The sequence below is a fragment of the Labeo rohita genome, chromosome 1 (assembly GCF_022985175.1).
Source record: "Labeo rohita strain BAU-BD-2019 chromosome 1, IGBB_LRoh.1.0, whole genome shotgun sequence".
Classification (NCBI taxonomy): domain Eukaryota; kingdom Metazoa; phylum Chordata; class Actinopteri; order Cypriniformes; family Cyprinidae; genus Labeo; species Labeo rohita.
Genome location: NC_066869.1, coordinates 28592964 through 28615133, shown reverse-complemented (window position 1 = coordinate 28615133; position 22170 = coordinate 28592964). Strand labels below are relative to the sequence as shown.

Genomic DNA, 22170 nt, shown 5'->3' with positions numbered 1-22170 from the left:
TACTTTTCCTACATAATTTGTAACACAAAATTATGGTAAAATATCTATTTAGGAGTCTTAGATCTTTCCAACGTTGTATAGTTTGTCATGATTAGATTACGATTTATTTGTAATATGGTGAAGTAAACTTAGGCATCCCACAGAGGGGACGGTGACCGTTAAAGGGTTAATGTTCTTGAAAGGAGATTTTTGTAATAATAGTTTAATAATTATTATTTCTACCAAATATTTTTACATAAATATGATTGATGCATTAATGCTAATTTAATGCTGTCCAAATTTGAGCAGCAGGCCTGTAAAATTCTTTTATTTTATTTTATTTTTCACTGCAAACATCCCTTTGGGCACCTTAATTTTTATGCCGTTTTCTTTTCTTTTTTTTTTTTTTTTGACTTTGTGTTAATGGTCAGTTATACTTCAAAATATTGTTTTAAATCTTGTTAAGTTATCCAGGCAGACCAATAAGTGATAAGTGGTTTTCTCTTTCTTTTCTTGTCAGTATTTTATTTGATTAATATTCCCTAATTACGTATTTCATTTGCAAATGTAGTCCAAAGGTCCCTGATGACTAAAATCAGTAAATTTATCCCAGTGTTGGCCAGTTGATTCTGGATTCGCTCCAGAAGAACATATTTTTTTGCTAATTTTGTGATTAGGCTTAACCGAGGATTAACAATTTTTGCATGCATAAGGTGCTGTTTTGTATGGCCCTAAACCAAAAATGAGATTATTGGGTAGTTAAAAATCCTACATTGGATTACCTTCCATTTTCATTTGTTCTCTCTTTCTTTTTTGGATTTGGATTGCCGTGACTATCCTAATCCTTGCCTGTGGGTTTTGTGTATGTGTGTGTTTGTGCAGGACTCTACCTATGCTGAGCTGGACGACTTGAGAGAGAACAGGAGTTACACTGTGGAGTTGCAGGCGGTTTCATACTGGGGTCAGGTCCCTCTCAAGAGCTCCAAGGCCATTTTTCAGTTTACTACAAGCCAAAGACAATCTGGTACAAAACTATTTAATTGCTGTACATTTTTTACTTGATACATAACAGCACTCATTCGGGTGTTGTGAAATACAGTGAAAACAGCTGTAAATGTTTTCCATTTGTAACGTTATACTGTTCCCCCATATTTGATGTCATTCAGATTTGGAACCCACAGACAGCCCTGTCTTTATAAAACCCCAGTCAGATCTATTAGACGTGGGCACTCCGTTCTATCAAGATGGACAGCTTCAGGTCCGCGTCTACTGGAAAAAGAAAGGTATGACATATGCAATAGACCACGTCTTTCATCTGTAAAACAGTCCTGTTCCTGTTACTGTTCCTGTTGCTGTCTTCCTTCCTTCCTCAAAGCTATGCTATGTAATTATGTAAACATAGTGCTTATTAAAGAGTTAAGAATCAGAATTCTATGCAATTAAATGAAGAACAATAGCTCTTTGTTTGGGAAGTGATAAGAACCGCTCTTGAAGTAAGTGTGGAGCTGTTTGTGTGCTAACATGAACTGATGAGGCATGTCTCAGCCTAACTTCGCATGCAACAAATTACTTTTAAACAGTTCGTTCTGTCAAAGAGTGATGAGATAATCCCACAAATGAAAACCGTCATAGAAACGAAAACATTTTAGTCATACCAAGCCGTGTAAAATGGTGCTTGAAATCTTGTCATTGACCTCTGTTTTGAATTTCAATAACTTGAGAGTCACACTGGCCACATGTCAAATCCCTTAATCTCTCTAATGGATGTCCAGCAGATTTATCTCATACTGATCTGTCAGGCACATTATCAAGATTGCTTTGCTTTGCATAGTTTGCCTTGTTTTGCATATTTTCTAGATGAATGAAAAGCATGGATTTCTACAGGGCGTATTACTGAGCACTGATTACTTGTAAGGTCTCAGTGTCAGGGTTCTGTCACTTTGGTCTAGTTTATTTGTGACAGAGACTGACACTCCCTTCTTGTCTTGGTTTCTTGTGAGTGCGCGGCTTCAAGTGTGCCCGAGCTGTGCGCTCTCTTGTCTGTGTGCATTGTTTCATGTTGGAGCGTGGTGTTCGGATCCCGGGACTCATGTCAAGTTTCGGTTTCATCCCACACACCCGAACCCTGACACTCTTGGATCATTCCTGATGATTATCAGTGAATCATAAACCGTTCGTTTACTGATAAAGATTCTCAGAGTGTTTAATAATATAATGAAAGGCGTATCAAAGTTATCAATTTTTGTCAAAAAGGTTCAGATGTGTTGAAAGGGATAGTTCATCCAAAATTGAACATTCTGTCATCATTTCCCACCCTCATGTTGTTCCAAATCAAGACTTTGTTCTGTGGAACACAAAAAAAGATATTTTGAAGATTTTTTCACTGTTTTCACTTATACTTTGAAAGCCAGTGGGGTCTGACTTTCATTACTGATTTTCGTTGTATGAACAAAAAAAGGACATTGTTAAATATTTTCTTTGGAGTTTCAAAAAAGAAAGAAATTAAATGATATGGAAGTGAGCAAATGAAAAATTGATTAATTTTAATTTTGGGGTACAATTTCAAGTAGTCAGTGTATAATATAAAATAACGGTGTTGTAAATAAATGGTGTTACTTATTTTTTTCAGTAACGAGTAATCAAACAAAGTACTGTTTTCCATGTTACAACGCCATTACCGTTACTGACGATAAAATGTGGCGTTACTATAATTTATTATAATAATTTTATTTTCAGTTCAATAGTGTAACGTTACCTGTATTTGACGAACCATAAACTCGTCATAAGAGTTCCTTTAGAATCCTTCAGCTTTTAAGAACTGCTGGTTTCTCCGGTAGTAGGCGGAACTAATGCACAAACGGCAATCTTATTGGCTTGCGCACACCTATTATTGTCCCCGTTTTGATTTCAGCAAGTCAGTTCGAACGAACGCAGACAACGTGATTAATATTCATGAACCCAGCAACTCATTAATCCTTAGTGCGTTTTATATTGTTATTAGTAGAATTCGTGGTAGTTTTGTTATCTTATCAGTATTTATTATTTGTTTTTCCCCCCCTTTTTTATAGAAACACTAAATTACAAACAATATCTTTAGCACCACCACCAGTCTTAAGTTCAGTCAACATGGCAAATATGCATTCATACATGGTTTTTCTATATATATTTTTTTTATATATAGTTTTTCTGTATGTAATATATTATATATATATATATATATATATATATATACATTAGCCTGGTGAGTCATTTAAATTTCATTCATTTAACATATTTAATATTGGGGGCATTCAAGTTGTTTGACATATTTGAACATTTTGATGAACTTAAGATACTTCTGAAAACTTTTTAACCCTGCATAGACAGCAGTGGAACTGACACGTTCAAAGCCCAGAAAAATCGAAGACTTACTGAGAAATTGTTGAATAAAGTTGTTGTTTTTGCATGAACGCCCCCCGCCCCACAAAAAGTATTCTCATAGCTTCATAAAATTAAATTGATGTCACATGGACTATTTTAACAATCCTTACTACTTTTTTGGGCCTTGAATGTAGTAGTTGCGTTGCTGTCTATGCAGGGTCAGAAAGCTCTTGGATTTCATCAAAAATATCTTAATTTGTGTTCTGAAGATGAACGAAGGTCTTACGGGTTTGAAATGACATGAGGGTGAGTAATTAATGACAGAATTTTCATTTCTTTGTGAACTATCCCTTTAAATAAATGTAAAGGTCTGGAACTGTGTATGTGAGTGGAGTGGAACAAAAGAAACTCCCCATCCCCCACTCAGAGCTCTCCACAATCACATTCAGAATCTGGCATTTCATCTTTTACCGTCCTTTTCAGATCCCACCGTGAATCGTTACCGTGTGCAGTGGTCTCCGGAATTCTGCAGTCATAATGGATCCAGAACACAGGAGAAGCTCATCACTCAGGTAACCAGACAGGAATGTGTCTTCTATCCTCTCTACAGGTGTGAGGCCACATTCTGACAGCTCATACACAAGATGAATTACCAGGGAGAGTGTTCATGTGGTGTCCTTTGATCATTCATGGTGCATAACTCCCAATCCCAATTCTAGACAGATTTCTTTATTAAACTGCAGAGAAACAGGTTTAGATTATTTGTTAGATAGGTTCCTTAGGTTTAGATTTTCATCAGCGTAATTATGTAATTTACAATGTGAGAGACTGTGTTAAAATCTTTGAAAAAGGGGAGAATATCTTTATCAGCATGGAAATAAATCTTTCTTGACATATGCAAAACATGAACTATAGATTTTCCCATTGTGGCCAACAGCTATGCTGGATGTGGTGATAGGTGATCAGTCATCATATTTCTACTGGAATTCCTCTCAGTGGAGTGGGAATAAAGTCTCACTTTTGCTCTCTTCTCATGTCACTGAGCAGGAGAATTTCGCCAGCCTTCCAGGCCTTCAGTTCTCTTGCAAGTATAAGGTGATCATTCAGCCCGCAGGATCGAAGGGTAAAACCGAGGCAGAAAGTACAACCTTCTACACTCCGTCGTGTGCTACCATACAGAGCAAGAGTCCCAAACCCATTCCCTGCTCGACAGCCTCAGGTAATTTAATTCAAATTTTAAAATGAATTTAAATTCAGAATCACATGGCATGCACTTAAGCGCTGTATTTATTACTGGAATATGGTTTCATGTGTCTTTGATTCTTTATGTTCTCTCAATCAGCAGTGGTTCCTCCAAAGGTCCTGGTTAAGGCAGAGAACCTGACGGCAGCGTTCTCTGTCTACATGGGGAATGTGACCGGCCTGTTCTCATGGGTGGTGGCCATGCCTCAACCACCACAGCAGGTCACAGGATATCAGGTCACATGGGCAGAGGTCATCACAGAGAGCCGCAGAAATAATCTGCCCAATAGCCTCATATCCCAGTCTCAAATCCTGCCTCCAGTAAGTCCTATTAATAATAACTGCTGGTCACAAGCATACATGTTGTGTTTTGCACACTGTTCACCAACAAACCAACCTAGAATTCATACGGTTCCGGGTTAAATTCATACCATTCCAAACTCAGTTCACGCTGTTCTATTATGATTTCCATATATGTGACCCTGGACGCTTTCCATTGATGTATGGTTTGTTAGGTTAGGACAATATTTGGCCGAGATACAACTATTTGAAAATATGGAATCTGAGGGTGCAAAAAGAAAAAAAAAACAAAATACTGAGAAAATCACCTTTAAAGTTGTCCAAATGAAGTTCTTAGCAATGCATATTACTAATCAAAAATTACGTTTTTATATATTTATGGTAGGAAAGTTACAAAATATCTTCATGGAACATGATCTTAAATTAATATTCTAATATTTTTTGGCATAAAAGAAAAATTGATCATTTTGACCCATACAACACACTACTCAATTTCATAACTATGCCATAAATCGATTGTGTTCATTATATTAATATTGAAAGTTCTTCTACAATGTAGCTATTTTTATTTCAGAGTTCTTCTACAATGTAGACTACCAATGTAGACTACCATTCAAATGTTTTTGGGTCAGTTTTTTTTTAAATAAATTAATAAATGAATACATTTCTATTTCAAATAAATACTGTTCTTTTGGACTTTGTATTCATCAAAGAATCCTGAAAATGTATCAGTTCTATAAAAATATGAAGCAGCACAACTAATGATAGTAATTAGTGCTATCAATCGATTAAAAAAAAAAAGTAATTAATCTACTTTTTTTTTCTGAAATTAATCACGATTAAGCGTACCTAACATTAAGGTTTTAAAATGTTTTTTTATATTGCAATTTAAATTCAATCTTCAGATTAATGTAGAAACAACATAAGACTGTATATTTTTAATATTTGTTTAACTGCACCTTTTTTTATGACTTTATTACTTTATAAGTATCAGTGATTCCATTATTACTTATGTCTCTAGGAAATTGTTCTTTTTTCCTAATATTTAACCATTGACTATAGCCATTCAACATTTTGAGAGGAATCAATTATTATTATAAGACTTAATTAGACTTCTAATTTAAGTAAGCTTAAAACAATCTTTACGTAAACCCTTTATTTACCTGTGCCCTTCAGGAAGTAGGACACAGGCTGCATTTTGAAGTGTGCAATTGAAGAACACGTGCTACGAGCACAGCATAATCGCTGACAGGACAGGATAATTAGTTTTTGCTGACATATGGCCTGAGAACATCTCATCTGTCCATAGTTCACTGTAGTTCACTACTGAAACTGCCTCATCACCTATACCGTTTTCGCAATCGCTTTACTGAAGCAAAGTTCAGAGCACATCTGAAAAGTCTACAGTTGATGTGGTCGTAAAGACATTCTGTGACTAAATATAAATGCAATTCTTGTCAAGAAAAAAGAGATAGAAGCAGCAGTTGTAAGTGGGGTGGCCAACCTTAGCCCTGCCCCTGCGTTAACTGCGTTAAATATTTTTAACGCCGTTAAACTGAAAAAATGAATTGCTGGTATTAAAGGAGAAGTCCACTTCCAAAACTAAGATTCACATGTAATGTACTCACCCCCTTGTCATCCAAGATGTTCATGTCTTTCTTTCTTAAGTCGCAAAATAAATACTTTTTTTATAGAAAAACATTTCTGCATTTTTCTCCATATAATGGACTGATATGGTGCCCTGATTTTGAACTTCCAAAATGCAGTTTAAATGCAGCTTCAAACGATCCCAGATGTGGTTGTAAACGATCCCAGCCAAGGAAGAAGGGTCTTATCTAGCGAAACGATCGGTTATTTTCATTAAAAAAATACAATTTAAATACTTTTTAATCTCAAACGCTCGTCTTGCCTTTCTCTCCCTGAACTCTGTGTATTCTGACTCAAGACAAAAAAAAAATCGTACTCGATTTCTCCCTCGATTTAAAAAAATCATTTCAAAATCATCCTACATCACTGCAGAAGTACCAAGTTCAAACTTGGGGCACCATATCAGTCCATTATATGGAGAAAAATCCTGAAATGTTTTCCTCAAAAAAACATTATTTCTTTGCGACTGAAGAAAGAAAGACATGAACATCTTGGATGACAAGGGGGAGAGCACGTTATTAGTGAATCTTTGTTTTGGAAGTGGACTTCTCTTTTAACGCGCTAGTTTTGACAGCACTAATAGTAATAATAAAGCAGCAGAATGATTTCTGAAGGATTTTGTGTCATTGAAGACTGGTCTAATGGCTACTGAAAATTCAGCTTTGCATCACAGGAATAAATCACATTTTAAAATATATTCAAATGGAAAACAGTTATTTTGAATTGTATTAATATTTAACAATAGTACTGTTTTTACTGTATGTTTGATCAAATAAATGCCGCCTTGGTAAGCATAAGTGGTGAGCAGCAAAGCTAGTGTATTTGTATTTCAATTCTTTCTCATGCTCGAATTTGAATGAACTAAAAATCTTCTCTTTTTTTCACAAACAGGAGCGTAATATCTTGGTAGTTTCTGGACTTCAGTTGGCATCTCTCTACAGACTTGAGGTGCAGGTGATCACTGCAGGAGGACAAGGCCCAGCAACCTCCAGAACCTTCCAGACACCGGCTCACAGCAAGCCAGTCCTGCACTATAGTAAGTTATTTAAACTTAAGAGTTGACATTTGTGTGCCACCACAGCACATATTATTTTATAATAGCATCATCACTCTTACTTATTTCACAATTTATCATTGAACATCTTTTGCGGTTTCTGTATGTCACTGACCTCTCCAGTGCAAAGAACCGCAGCCCAGTACTTAAATCTTAATAAGAGAGAGCTGAAAAGTCATTCTTGTTCATCGGAAGGAAAAGGTCAGGGGGCATATAAAAGGGTCAAATGTCATGTGCAAGTGGCCCCGGCTCTTGATGTGCAGGTCAACCAATAAATCATGTAATTGAGATGAATTGCTTTTCCTCTCTTGACTCTAGTGTATATTTAACTTCACAGAACCCAGGATTAAGAAACACCATCTAAGGTCGGTGATAGAACGGCACTGAACACCACACTGCAAAGAATCATCCTCAACCAGATCTGACTCCTCAGGAACACAGAGAACCAGACGAACCAAAGAACAGTTAATTGCGAATCGCGTTTCAGCCTGAGCCAGTCAGCTGCCTCATAACTCAAGATGGGGAACTGCTGTAATCTGATGATCAAATTTTGATTGACGTTACGATATTTAAAGCCCCAGTAATTTCCTGTGGGGGATCAGCTTTCACAAACTAATTAGAATTGAGTATGCAACAAAGACTACGGCATCAACAGCAAAAGCCATAGGATCAAAACAAAACAAGTGCAAGTACATAAAAAAAGATTTGAAATTATAACTTTGTGGTTATATGCCTACAAGACATGCTTTGAATTGCACCGTCCCTTAAAAAAATGGTTACCCACACCCTAAGCGCTGCAAATGGAGCCTCTTTAATCCAATATTGCATGTGATGACTAATTTGGATTGACTTGTAAATAAGCCTGACTCAATACAACTGTTTGTGGTTTTGCATGTGTTCGTTAAGCATGGAATTTTACTGTTTGTATCCCCATTGTGTCAATAGCAACAAATGAGGAATCAATGAAAAAATATTGCAGCTCTTTAAAAACAAAATGTCATTTAAGTTTATGAGGGTTTTGTGTGGTGTGTGCTCAATATGCTGTAGAGATATTTGTTTGCAGTCATGTAATTCCTGTATATACTGTATGTTTTTTATTTATTTATGTAATACAAATGTGTTATGTGGATTTGTAACTGTGTGAGTGCATGAATGTGTGTGTATGTGTGTGTGTGTGTGTGTGTGTGTGTGTGTGTGTGTGTGCGTTCCCCCAGCATCATTCACAAACTGACAAACCCTTGCAAGGAGATTTTGTATAAATATATTTGTAAATTCCCATAGATAATGAATATTAATGTACATATTTTATATGAATAAAGCTGTTAAACCTTGTTTCCCTTTACCAAGCTGGTTGTGTGTTTTGTAATTACAAGGGTAAATGTAATAAAACGGGAGTCAACTATGTGTTCTCTAAATTTATCAAGCCACTTAATGGATTAGTTCACTCCTGAATTAAAATTTCCTGATAATTTATTTACCCCCATATCATTCAAGATGTAATGTCTTTCTTTCTTAAGTCAAAAAGAAATTAAATTTTTTGAGGAAAATATTCCAGGATTTTTCTTCATATAGTAGACTTTAATGGGGATCAGTGGGGTCTAAATTGCAGTTTCAATGCAGCTTCAAAGGGCTCTACACAACAGTGTTGCCAAGTCTGCAGTTTGTTTTTTTTTTTCTGCCAAAAAAAAAAAAACATGTATTTTTACCCCCCTGGAATGAGATTTTTACTGGTGGACCCCTCTTGAAATGTGATTGGGCTAGTTTTGAGTAGCAATTGGGTAGGTTTTGTTGTGAGAACCTGGCAACCCTGCTACAAAATCCCAGCCAAGCAATAAGGGTCTTATCTAGCTAAATAACTGGTAATTTTCTAAAGCAAAATAAAATATTTACATACTTTTTAACCACAAATGCTCATCTTGCACTAGCTCTGAGATGCCTGTCTATAAGTTCACATGTTATGAAATCACATTGAAAAGTTCATGCATGGTTTATTTTTTGTCTGTGTACTTTGGTTCAAAAATGTAGGGTAGGGCGAAAAACTCTCATTTTCTCTTCCAACAAAATTGTCCAAAATCATTGTTTTACTGTTTTTTGTAAAGGGTGTTTTGACTTTCTTCCGCCTACGTTACGCGTGACCTTTCCAATGTGACTATGCAATGCTTGAAGTTGTGGATGCAGAGCTATTGCAAGATGAGCATTTGTGGTTATAAATTTGTATCTTTTTTTAGAAAATAACAGATCATTTTGCTAGATAAGACCCTTTTTCCTCGGCTGCGATCATGTGAGCACTTTGAAGCTGCATTGAAACAATTTAGACCTTCAACCCACTGATCCCCATTCAAGTCCACTATGTGAAGAACAATCCTGAAATGTTTAATAATGATTAACTGTGCATTATCTAATTCTATCATGTCATAAAAGCAATATTCAATCATGTATATGTAAAATAAACAAAATCTATACATATAAATGCCACCGGTGTTCATTTTACTACTAAAACAATTTCATACAAAACAATCAAGACTAGGAACTTTTCCAGTCCTTACCTATAATAATATACAGTATACATATTGTATATAATTGTGTTTATTTTTCATTTCAATGCAAATGTACACAATACTTTGGAACAAAAAAAAACAAAAAAACATAGAGGTTGAGAGTAATGAGATGTTCTGTTGATGCAGCTACATTGTGTTCTGCTTCTATTTCTGTTGTGGTTCAGTGTGTGTGTGTGTGCAAACAAAGCATTCATAAAGCCTTAAGCTCAAGGGACAAGTGTGTGGTTACTCAAACATACACATATGCATGCAGGCAACTCTACCCTTATAGCTCTGTAGTCACTTTCATTAGAATTCAACCCCACATCTGGCCCTCATGTCACAACGGAAGTGTGTGTGTGTGTGTGTGTGTGTGTGTGTGTGTTATTTGTTATATGGAATACTGATGTGCCCTGTTGTCATTACCCTTCGGATAATGTCAAAACAAGAACAAGACAGAAGACAACGGGGACGTTTGTATACAATATTCATTTGTGGAGATCCCTCAGTGAGATTATATGATATATTGTACATTCACTACAGATGTCACACAATACAATGGACTATCACCAGCATATGTTATAGCAATATCACATGAGTAGGAGGTCTGTTATTGCCCTGATATTCAGACCAAAAGCTTGTAGCACGATTGCGAGTGTGATATTGCCAGTTACTTTCTCTGTGCTTGTTTCACCAGCTAAAAGAGGTTCAGACAAAGCCACAGTAGAATCAATCATAGCTCATGTTCGAACAACACACAGTTCTATGGAAGCCCGTTTTTCCAATTAAATAATAATAAAAAAATTTAACAATTCTAACTTTTTTTTAGAATTGCATGATACAAACTCACAATTCTGACTTTTTTTCTCAGAATTGTTAGATATAAACTCACAATTCTGTGAAAAAATAAATTCATAATTGCATGATATATTTTGTGAACATATCAGTCTTTTTTCAACTCACAACTGTGAATTTGTATCTCACAATTCTGAGAAAAAAAGTCAGAACTGCGAGATACAAAGTTACAACTGCAAGAAAAAAAGTCCGAATTGCAAGTTTATATCTTGAAATTCTTATTTTATTTCTTGCAATTGAGTTTATATCCCACAATTCTGACTTTATATCTAGCAATTCTGACTTCAGTGCAGTAATGTTTCACAGTTCTGAGAAAAAAAAGTCAGAATTGTCAGTTTATATGACACAATTCTGAGAAAAAAGTCAGACCTGTGAGATGTAAACTCGAAATTGTGAGAAAAAAGTCAGAATTGTGAGATAAAAAGTCACAGTTACCTTTTTTATTTTTTATTCAGTGGCGGAAACGGGCTTCCATACAGTTGCTATTTCATTCTTCAATGAATTTGTTTTCAAAAAATCATTTGAGTGAATGATTAAAAGTCTTACTCAGAAAAGAATATGAATTAGCGTTTTTAAATAAATCGGTTGAGTGAATAATTCAGTGACCCTGTTACAAATGACCCCCTAAGGTCTTATGGGAAAAATAAGGTGGATACAACCCCGGAAGGAGTGTCTTTGGCACAGAAATACTCTGTCATACATTCACCTCATTTTTGTTGAGACTTTTTGTCATGTTCAGCATGAGAATCTAACTTTAGCAGTGTAAATAACAGAATGCGTGAAATAACACTAGACATCCCCTTTAAAGACTTAGGCTTGTTCTAATATAAATCAGAGTTTTTAACAAACCAGTTGAGTTACTGTGACATAATAATGGAATTTTAAGAAAAAGTCACTGAAAAATCCCCACAAGTTATCCAGCTAAAGGCTGGAATACACTATACAACTTTTAAAAACTGAACAGATCTTAAAATACTGGATGTCATACACTTACCAACTTTGTAATAGTCACGGAGAAAAAACTAGTCATCATACACTAAAGTGGTCATTGTACACTAAAGTTGTTCCGATCACAACAAACTCACACAGAATCATAGTTGCTAGGAGATGCGTAACAAATGAAAACAATGTGTTCTAAAATCAGCTCAAATTAACAAACATGTTTGACTGAATCATAGTCTGAAGCTAGCTAAAATCGGAGTCTGTGACCATCATACACTATACAATTTTTTATGAAATCTGTCAACTCAAATCCACAGACTGCCTCTGACTTTCAGCAACTAATGTCATCTTCTCCAGACTGTGAATCGGTGGAAAATCAGGGCAAAAATTATGTAGTGTATTCCAGCCTTAACAAAAATATGTATTTGAAAAATACACTAGGTATTGCCAACATTACCATTAAGTTTTGAGAATGTTATTAGGAGTTCAAGTGTGTAGCGCTGGAACTCTATTGTAATTGTTAGAAGGTTCACAGATCAACGATCTCCACGTAAAACTGATCATGTAGACCAAACCGTAAGTCATAGAGACTTGAAACTTTCAGTAAAATGCCTATAACTTCTTAACAGGATGAGATATCTCCTCCAAATTCAGAGGTCACAGGGGAAAAAAGCATAGTGCTTGGCCACTTGGTGGCGCTATAAGAGTGTCCGAAGTACCACAAGTGTCTACAAGGACATTTGTGTATCTCGAAAAACATGCTCGACATTGGCCGTTGAAGTTTGAGCACCTGTAGACAAGGTTAACGGAGGCCGAATGGAATGAAGCCTTTTCAGCTCACAGCTCCAAAGGTCTGAGATAAATTTGAAAGAAATCAGTGACTGGGAAGCAATATCGGACATTTCAAAACGATTGAATACGCACGTTTTTTGCACATATGCACGATATTCATATCATACGATAGAACTCCTCATTCCAAACAAGTTGCCTCTAGAACCACCACTGTCAATCAAATTGTTTGTTAAATGATTGAGAAGATGTAAAAAACCCCTATACTGTAGTGAGCTAGTCCTAGGTTTTTCACTCAATCTGAAAAAAAATAAATAAATAAATAAAAAATAACTGCAGTACAATTCTCTGGACTCTCTAGGCCAATAATTATAAAAAAAGGGTCATTTAGAAAAGGGGCCTGTCCGAATTTACCCCAAATCCTACAAAGCCTAAAGAAAAACTCAAAACTTCACAAAACCTGCTGAGCACATGTGACGGGTGATTCAGGTAAAGGGGATAGAACCACTGCTGGCACTATAACAATATAAACAGTATAACATTCATGAATGTAAAAAAAAATAATAATAATAATAAACAAAAAATAAATTGCCAAACATACTTTTTTAATCATAGATTTAGGTGGTTACAGGCTTGCTAAATAATGTATTATTTCATATGTGCTTAAATGCCTTAAAGTGCTTGAACCCCAATATGCAGCTATATTTTCTGAATGCTCATCCACTTTAAAAATAAATAAATAAAAAAAACTTTTTTTCTTGGTTATGCAAACTTTAAGAAACCATTCCATTTTATAATTTTGCAGTCACTATGGAAATGTTACTTTTGAATGTCCTCTGAAACAAGTTGCATGAAAAACAAAAAGTTGGACAAACATCCAACTAAAAATAAATAAATAAATAAATAAAGCACATTCCATAAACAATGTATAAATTATGTTGTTTGAACTGTACTTTTGAGAACTCTATTGAAGACAATATAACTTTGAACAAATGTTCTATTAATGTTGCTCAAAGAACATTCATAGCTTTAAAAGAATCTTGCCAGACTGTTATCCTTGACTGACTAACAGTCTGTCTGGAATGGGCATAAAAGACAAGAAATGACTCAAACATTGGAAAGTCTTCAGTGTTGTTTACCATAAAAGTACAAGGTATAACCAGCTTTACCAACATAATCCAGCATGGAAATTCATATTAGTCTAAGCTGATTTTTTCAGCAGGCATCCTTTCTACACAGAGTCTGGCTTGGTGATGGTTATTACATGTGGCTTGTTTGGGTGATGGGGTATGACTTCCATATGTAGTACCTTGCATGTCACATGTGTGTGTGTGCCTGGGTTAAGCTGACATTTTTATGATTAGACTTTAAATGGCTCTTTATTAGAAAATTAAATATGTATCTCATCTGTCTATCTGAAAAGTTGATGTTTTGTCACATTGTCTGATAATGAGGCACATCAGTATCATCCGCATTGTTAAAGCAATCATTCTCTTGTCAATGAGGTCTCAGTGGATTCAGTTAAATAGAAAATATTGCTAGTTGTTTGAATCCAGGCCGAAAGTTATTAGCATGACCGATATAAAGGCTGTCTGAATAAATCGATGGAGCTCTGCATGTTGCATCTGGAGCGCAGTGAGAACATTAGAGAACGTAATGGCCTGGTTGGAAGTGTCTTCTTGCTTCCCTGCTGAAGTGTTGAACTGTGCCTCAGGATTTATGAGTGCTTCTGGACTCTGGTGACCCAGAGACGGGGATTTAGAAGAAACAGAGAGAAGGAAGGGTGGGGGTTAGAGAGTTTGGGAAGACTCGATCTGCTTGCAACACATTTATGATGCTCCAGAGATTGGCCGGAGAATGGTATAGAGAGAGTGTGAGACTAAAAGGGAAGCAGCGTCAGGAAGAAAGAAACCTTAAGGCGAGAGGAACCAAAGGAACCAAAGGGGAGAAGAGGCAAAAGAGGGACACTGAGAGAAAGGGAGAATAGATGACTTCAGGGACTGAAAGTGTGAGCAGATGAAATATGTATCAAAATACTTCACACTTTTTAAACCAGAGGGAGATATGATATTTCCTCCTCCCACTTTCCCATGAGCCTCCTAGATGAGTTGCCTCACAACTGGCCAATCTCATAAGAAACATTTTCAAAAATGATTGCACTTTGGCCTGTGTTCTCACTTACGGCATTACAGCTTCAATTCCTGCATAATTCCTGCATTCCATTTTGTTTTTAGAAAAACATTTTTATTATTGACACATGACATTTTACAAGCTGAACTAACCTTGAGAGTTATTGACATTGATCAAGTCCTAAGTCTTAAGGGTCTTCAAGGATTTTATTTGATTTTTATTATGATATAATTTTATTCAGAAATTACACATGATTGTTACAGAGTATTCAAGCCATTGTACTATGTATGAATTGCATGTTTAATATATATTTTGAATAAATTAACAGGTGCTGTCTGAGGCTTGAACCAGTGATATTGCACCATTGTTTAAACATCTTACTTTGCGTAGATCTTAACATTTCAAAGATGAATTTTAATTATTTAGTTTAACTATTAACATCCTTTAGCATTAAACATTGCTTCAACAATGTTTCACTGTTAGTTTATCACTGCAACAACAACAAATGTCATGAAGATGAGAGACATGTCATTGGCACACTTGTTTTTATTTAGCAGTTTGTCTCAAAGTCTAAGTTTTCAACCAGGGATGACAGACTTTTTTGGTGTTTTATCCAACCCAGTCTTTCTATATTGATTTTAAAATCCCTCAGATGTGTTTCATAATCAGTTCGTGTGAAATCCACGCTGAAATGAATCCATTGCACAGTGCAGAGGAGGGAGACATTTTATAGCTTGTTTGTTTGCAAAGAGCTGCTTTGATTATTCAATATTTATTACATTTTGAGCTGAAAATCTGTGGGACCCACAAGTAGAAGAAACGCTCATGAACTTGAATGACAGTCATTTCTCAGGGCGAAAGCTATTTCGCATGCTGTACTGAAAAGAAGGCGCACACAGCTCATGGATTAATGGAGCGACTTCCCTCAAGGGTATTGAAAATTTTGGCGCTCATGAGCGTTAAAACCCCAAATGCGTGAGAAATGTGGCTGCACATCACCACGGATGAAACAGAATTGCGTTCGGGTTTGAACACTTGATGTTTTCTCTGTTTATTTGATTCATTTTGGCAACATTTCAAAGCAGTTTTTAAAGGTACAATGTGTTCCTCCAAACATCACAATATCGTCTTTGCGCATCCCAGACTGCTACAGAAGATTATAGGCCTACAGGTAAGGGCTGTCAGAATAAATCATTGCTAAAATATGGGGTTCAAAGCATAATACTTTCTTCTCTTCTCAGCTTTTGAGTTTTCTGCATTCAGTACGCTTTTGAACAGGACCTTTAAATAAGATTTAATAAAAACTGCTTGAACGATAATGAATTCAAAGTAATGCGATTGTCCAGTCTAATCTAATAGGATACGCTCTGGATTGTAAAATGGGTCTTGCTGTACTCCAGAGAAGAACCTTTTGGCCATTACTGCAATGTTGTTGTTATCTAGCATCAGGGACCAATCAGAAAGTGGGACACTGACAAATGAGAAAACAACTTAGGTGGTGTATGTGTGCTCTGTATGGATTTACTACATTGTATGTGTATGTTTGCTACGGTAAGCCTCTACTGTGTGCTCGCACAAGTGCATGTGCTTCGTGTCCGTGAGAATAGTGAGCAGATGTGCAGTTATTACTCTGAGTTTTATGGCACATGGCTGATGCTGGTTTCTCCCATCAGCACCCAGTACGGGGAGCCATTACTTTAGCGCTGTATATTTGATACTATCCGATATCAGCCACAGAGGATTTTATTATGAAGAACTGTTCGCTCCATTAAATCAGATCCTACAAAAAGAGGGCGGTGATGTGGCGACGTTACAGGCGATGTTTAAGGGAAGCCTCCTGAGATAAAGAGATTATAGTCCCATATGGACATCTGGAGGCCTTGATTTCTTCTTTTCCATGCGGATTAATGTTTTGAAACTTTGTTTTTGTGGAGCGCATGGCTGCATCGTGGCTGCTTTTGTTTGTCGGGTTCCTTTGAGGCTTTTTCCCATCCAAATCCTGTTTAATATGGATTATGCATGTCGTCTGCACTGGGATTACTGGGGATGAGTTCCATAACAAAATAGCAGCAAAACAGGATATTTTTGTCTCCTGCATTATAGGCACTGCATGAAGTCTGTGTCAGTTAAATAGCTGATTTGTGATATTGAAAATGTGGCTGACTGGACTAGTGCGAGCAGAGCTGACAGCAATACACAGCACTGCATAATCTTTTTAACAATACAGTTCTACCCTTTTGATGGCCTGAAGCGAAAATTCAGCTGACTGGGTGAATTTGCGCACTCATTTAAGAGATCCACTATGACAAAGTACCAGATTAGCGCTTGTGTTTTTCTACATCTTTTCGAGGATTATCTCATCACAGCAAATTAACTGGAATGTTTTCATTCACATTTTGAATTATTTATGTTCCCAAGACAGTTCCCATGGCAACATCTTGTTGTATTCCACTGGCGATACATTAATCACCAACCCAGCCTCATTGGAAATACGTGCCTGTGGCGACATTTCTGCAAAATTATATTGCCTTGCTTCTCGCATCTCTCAATACACTTTTAAAGTGAAATGTCCAGAGAGTGGCACTAAAAGCAGGTTCAGTTTTATCCGAAACAAATGAGCGCGATCATTTCAATGTTTTATGCTGGTTGCTGTGTGTGTTGTGGCAGTTCGGAAATGAAATGTCGGACAAGTGTCGGACAACAATTAATGCTCTATTGTGTGTGAAAATAACATACCACCAGTGCTGGGTAGTAACTGATTACATGTAATCTGGATTACATAATCAGATTCCAAAAATGATATACTTGTAATTAGATTTTAAAATACTCTTAATCAGAATACAGTTACATTTTTAATGACTACACGATTACATATTATTCACACAATACACTCTAAAAATGCTGGGTTAAAACAACCCAGGTTATTTGGCAACCCAGCGCTGGGTAAATACTGGGTTATTTTGACCCAGCTGGTTGGGTTAAATGTTTTCACCAGACATGCTGGGCTATTTTATTTAAATCAACTATTGTTTAAAAATTATTGTATTGTTGGCTTAAAATGGACTAAAACACACACACACACACACACACAATAGAGGCAACAGCAATAATCAAAAGATTAACATTTATTATTAAGCAAGAACACATGGACAAAATACAAGACAAACTGAATTTATCTGGGTGAATACAGCATAGTTTACAATATTGCATACATAAGTATTTTAGACATAAAAAATAACATTTAAAAGTAGCACTTTAATTTTAGTGTATTCAACCTTTTTTTGTAATCTCTTTTTACCGAAATAGCGCTAATTCTCATGCCGGTGTGCCGTCGAAATCTGAGCCAGTGAATGGTTGCTGTTTGCTGGGGTAACTGTGAACTTCAGACCATGGCCTTGTATTTCACTCGTAGCTGTGAAAACAGTGACCGTCCATGTTGCGTTGCGTAAAATAATAAAATTTACAGCGCAGTAAACTTTATAAATGAAATAAAATGTATACAAACCTTTATTTCACTGAAGAAGTGCACCTCTCTCCTCCTGTAGAGGACTCACAAAGCCTGCGCTCTGACTGTAACTCAGCAGCTGGGTTTTCCCGTCAGAGACAGGCTTAACCCAGCAGTTGGGTAGAAAAAAATAACCCAACGTTAAAAATGACCCAGCACCTTAGTTACAGAAAAAATACCTAGCATCTGGGTAAAAAATATTTACCCAATAAAATAACCCCAGTATGTTGAACCCAGCATTTGGGTTAAAAAAAAATAACCCTATATGAGTATAAGTAAATTATACTAAGTATAACTAAACCTCAAGGAACATATTCATGTTCTATGGATCAATGATTTCCTTGAGACCCCTTTAGTGTTTTTGAACATTCCTACATTGTATGAACTACTGACTACTACGGTCACATGACATGACATGCAATCAGATAAAATATTTTAGAAAATGCGTTTTATTTTGATTGTTGTTATTTTAATAGGATTCATTTTAATTTTACATTTTTCTATTTCTATTTAGTTTTACACTTTTTATTACATTCACAAACTTCCTGCAGTTCCTTAATGAACCCCTGTTTGGGAAACCTTGACATGTGATGTTTAATGCACTTCATGTTGTTAATATCAATGAATGGAATATATTTTCTCTTTGTATTTAAATATTTAAATCAATGTGGTAAACGAGTTAAGTCAAAAATAAGTCTGATTATATTACCTAAAACGTATAATGTAATAGATTTACTAATATAATAGATGTTACTGATCATAATTTTAAATTGGAATTTGTAACGGACTACAATTTGTCCTACAATCTACCCAGCTCTGCATATAACTTTCACTAAACCCTAACCCTAAACCTAAACAGTGTTAACAAAACCAAACATGTGACCAAAACACACATTTTTTTTAAGCAACCATGCTATTTTTGCTAATTTCTACAAATCATTGAGCTCATTTTTTACAGGAGTCACGTTCCACACTGCAGGTGCAATACTGTACCAGGTGCGCTACGGAGCAAGTTTACTGCACAATAAAAGCCTTATGGAACTGGTTACGTGATGCAAATGTCAAAATGTAATAGTTTACAAATATTGCACTGAGGCAAAAGAGTTCATAGAAAAGTATTGAGTAAGGAACCGCATAAAATCTGCACCTGTAATCATAATTTACGTGAAAAGCAATAAAAGTTGGCATTTTATTACCACTAGTGTTCAATTCAGCTGGAAACTGCAATTAATTTTCTTTATAGGTACATATTTGGAGTTTTGCCGAAATGTAGGTAGAGACGCATTTTCCAAATGAATCACAGCTGATGCTACTAACATGATTTTAGTTGATCAAATAAGTAACAGTATGACAGTAACCATGAAAGAATGTGGACAACCTCAACGTTGTTTGGATTATTGAGTCGTTCAAACCGAAACGACACGTCGTGTTCCTAGACTCAGTGCTGTGCCAGACAGCCATGTCGACAACAATCAGCTCTTTCGGTGCGGCCTCGACTCTTTATCCAGACTCTCTCGAATGATTGCCGACCTCGCTCACGGCCAAGAGGGAGATATATTTCCTCCGTGGGCATATCTGTGTATGTGTGAGAGCAAAAGCGAACATGCTTGTTTGCGTGTGTGGGTGTTGCTGACAGCCGGAGAGATGGCTGTTCTGATAGTGCTGATGAGGCACACATCGGCGCTTAATCAAAAGCAGAGGCTGTGGAATCACACTCCGGAGATGGGAGTCATAAATTTACAGTGAAGCGCAGAGTGCAGCTTATAATGCAACTCATGGCACTGAAAGCACAGCGAAGGGCCCTTTACAACACCTTTAGAGTACTTTGTGCACTGGAGTGTGGAGTGCACTTTGTAGAAGACTTCCTACTTAACTTAAGGAATTAATAAGTGCAGCAAAATAACGTACTGTAAATCAGAAGGCCATTAAAGTGAAATGTTTTATGCCTTGTTGGCAAGCTTTTTAAGCTGCTTAAAATATGCCAAGCGCAAAATTCAGAACTGATAGTTCAAGATCTTGAACACCCTACACAACATTTTACATAATAATGCAAATGATCAGCACACTGGTTTCATAAACAGACATCTGCGCTCCGTATGAACAGGCGCGATCACATTCCTGAACTCCAAGGCTGAAGTTGTGTTTAAATCATACCAATAATGTTTAATATGACCCAGATTTAGAATCATTTTGTCAAATGGCACTAAACAGATTGACAGAGTCTTTGAAGAGCCATTGACGGGCACAGACCACGACTGTGATTGACAGTCGAGATGAGTCTCACTAAAAAGAGCTTGATGCCTGCTGAAAAAAAAAAAAAAAAATCAATATTTAATCAAGGATTCTTTCCACAAGACCACAGACTCATATATGATGTGTCTTATAAAGAAACTCAGTCAATCAGTCTTCTCTGTAACGTTTCATACACAATGTCCACAATCAACTGGCTTTAAGTTGGTAAATATACAGTCACCTGGTTTTATTAATCAGAGATTTAATAGTGCCTAAGGTATATTGTATCCTAGAAAGCACAGATGTGCGGTATGAATGAATGTGTGAAATGTGAGCGTTATATCAGCTGATGGGACATGGAGTTTGGGCCAACCTTGAAAGCATTGATCCATAGGCTCATTTATTTTACAACCAACCAACAAGGCTGCAAATCAATTTTCAAACCAAATGATATGAAGATGAGTATTGATCGGTGGAGGTGTTGGCAGACACGAAGCACAGTATGAGGCAGCACATTGTGTGTGTGTGTGTGTGTGTGTGTTTCCATGGTAATGGAAAAACTGATGGATATGTGGAGCTGGAGTGAGTTATTTTGCTCTGAAGAACTTGAAAAATAAACCTAGGTGCCAGTTATCATTAAGTCTTTGCCAGTGGGACACTGACATTTCATGGCTATATCATGATGTCATGAACATAATGACATGTTTAAATGTTGAACTGAGTTGAATGTTTTTAAATAATTTCAGGTTTCAGTAAGTTCTGTCAATAGAGTTTAGATCATTTGGATTTAACAACGACTGTTTATAAAGTCAAGTTTGATGTTATTTATCCCTAAGACACATCTATAAAAATATATAAAAATATTTATTCATATGTTCAAAATCAAATCTATGATTGTCTAAGCAAAAAGTGGAACAAACTATTTCAAGATCTGATGATTTGTAGTTTTTTTTCTCTCTCTCTGTCAAAAAGTACAGCTGTCCCACATTTGTGAAGTCATTTCCACCACAACAAACAGTTTCCACCAATAAACTTGTTTAAGAGTTAGTGTACTTGGTTTCGAAGGACACAAATGATGTGTGTTTAATGTGACATTTGAGATATATAAAGAAATACAGTAAATAGCATATATGAAAGTTATGTTTTTTACTATGTTTCATTTTCCAAGTATGCATTGTTATACCTACACACTACCTTTCATTGATGCAAAGCTGAATGTTCTGCAGCTATATGATCCTTCAGAAATGATTCTAATATGCTGATTTGATGCAAAAGAAATATTTCTGATAATTATGTTGAAAACTGTTGTGCTGCTTCATATTTTTGTGGAAACCTTGATACATTTTTTAAAGGAGAAGTTCACTTCCAGAACAAAAATTTACAGATAATTTACTCACCCCTTTGTCATCCAAGATGTTCATGTCTTTCTTTCTTCAGTCGTAAGGAAATTATGTTTCTTGAGGAAAACATTTCAGGAATGTTCTCCATATAGTGGACTTCAGTGGTGCTCATGCGTTTAAACTTCCAAAATGCAGTTTAAACGCAGCTTCAAAGGGTTCTAAAGGATTCCATCTGAGGAAGAAGAGTCTTATCTAGTG

At 36.1% G+C, this 22170-nt stretch overlaps 1 protein-coding gene across 2 annotated transcripts in view; it reads left to right on the top strand.

Moving 5' to 3' along the window:
- anos1a (anosmin 1a) overlaps nt 1-8924 on the top strand; it is a 28904-nt gene extending 19980 nt beyond the window's left edge. The window contains exons 8-14 of one of the 2 annotated variants that reach the window (XM_051120152.1): nt 862-1003; nt 1146-1262; nt 3823-3911; nt 4387-4558; nt 4685-4902; nt 7420-7564; nt 7920-8924. In XM_051120152.1, coding sequence (XP_050976109.1) covers nt 862-1003; nt 1146-1262; nt 3823-3911; nt 4387-4558; nt 4685-4902; nt 7420-7564; nt 7920-7969 — 933 coding nt within the window. In that variant the 3' untranslated portion in view covers nt 7970-8924. Of the gene's footprint in view, nt 1-861; nt 1004-1145; nt 1263-3822; nt 3912-4386; nt 4559-4681; nt 4903-7419; nt 7565-7919 lie in introns of both variants that reach the window. The other variant, XM_051120145.1, reaches the window with a different exon arrangement.
- The last annotated feature ends 13246 nt before the right edge of the window (nt 8925-22170 follow it).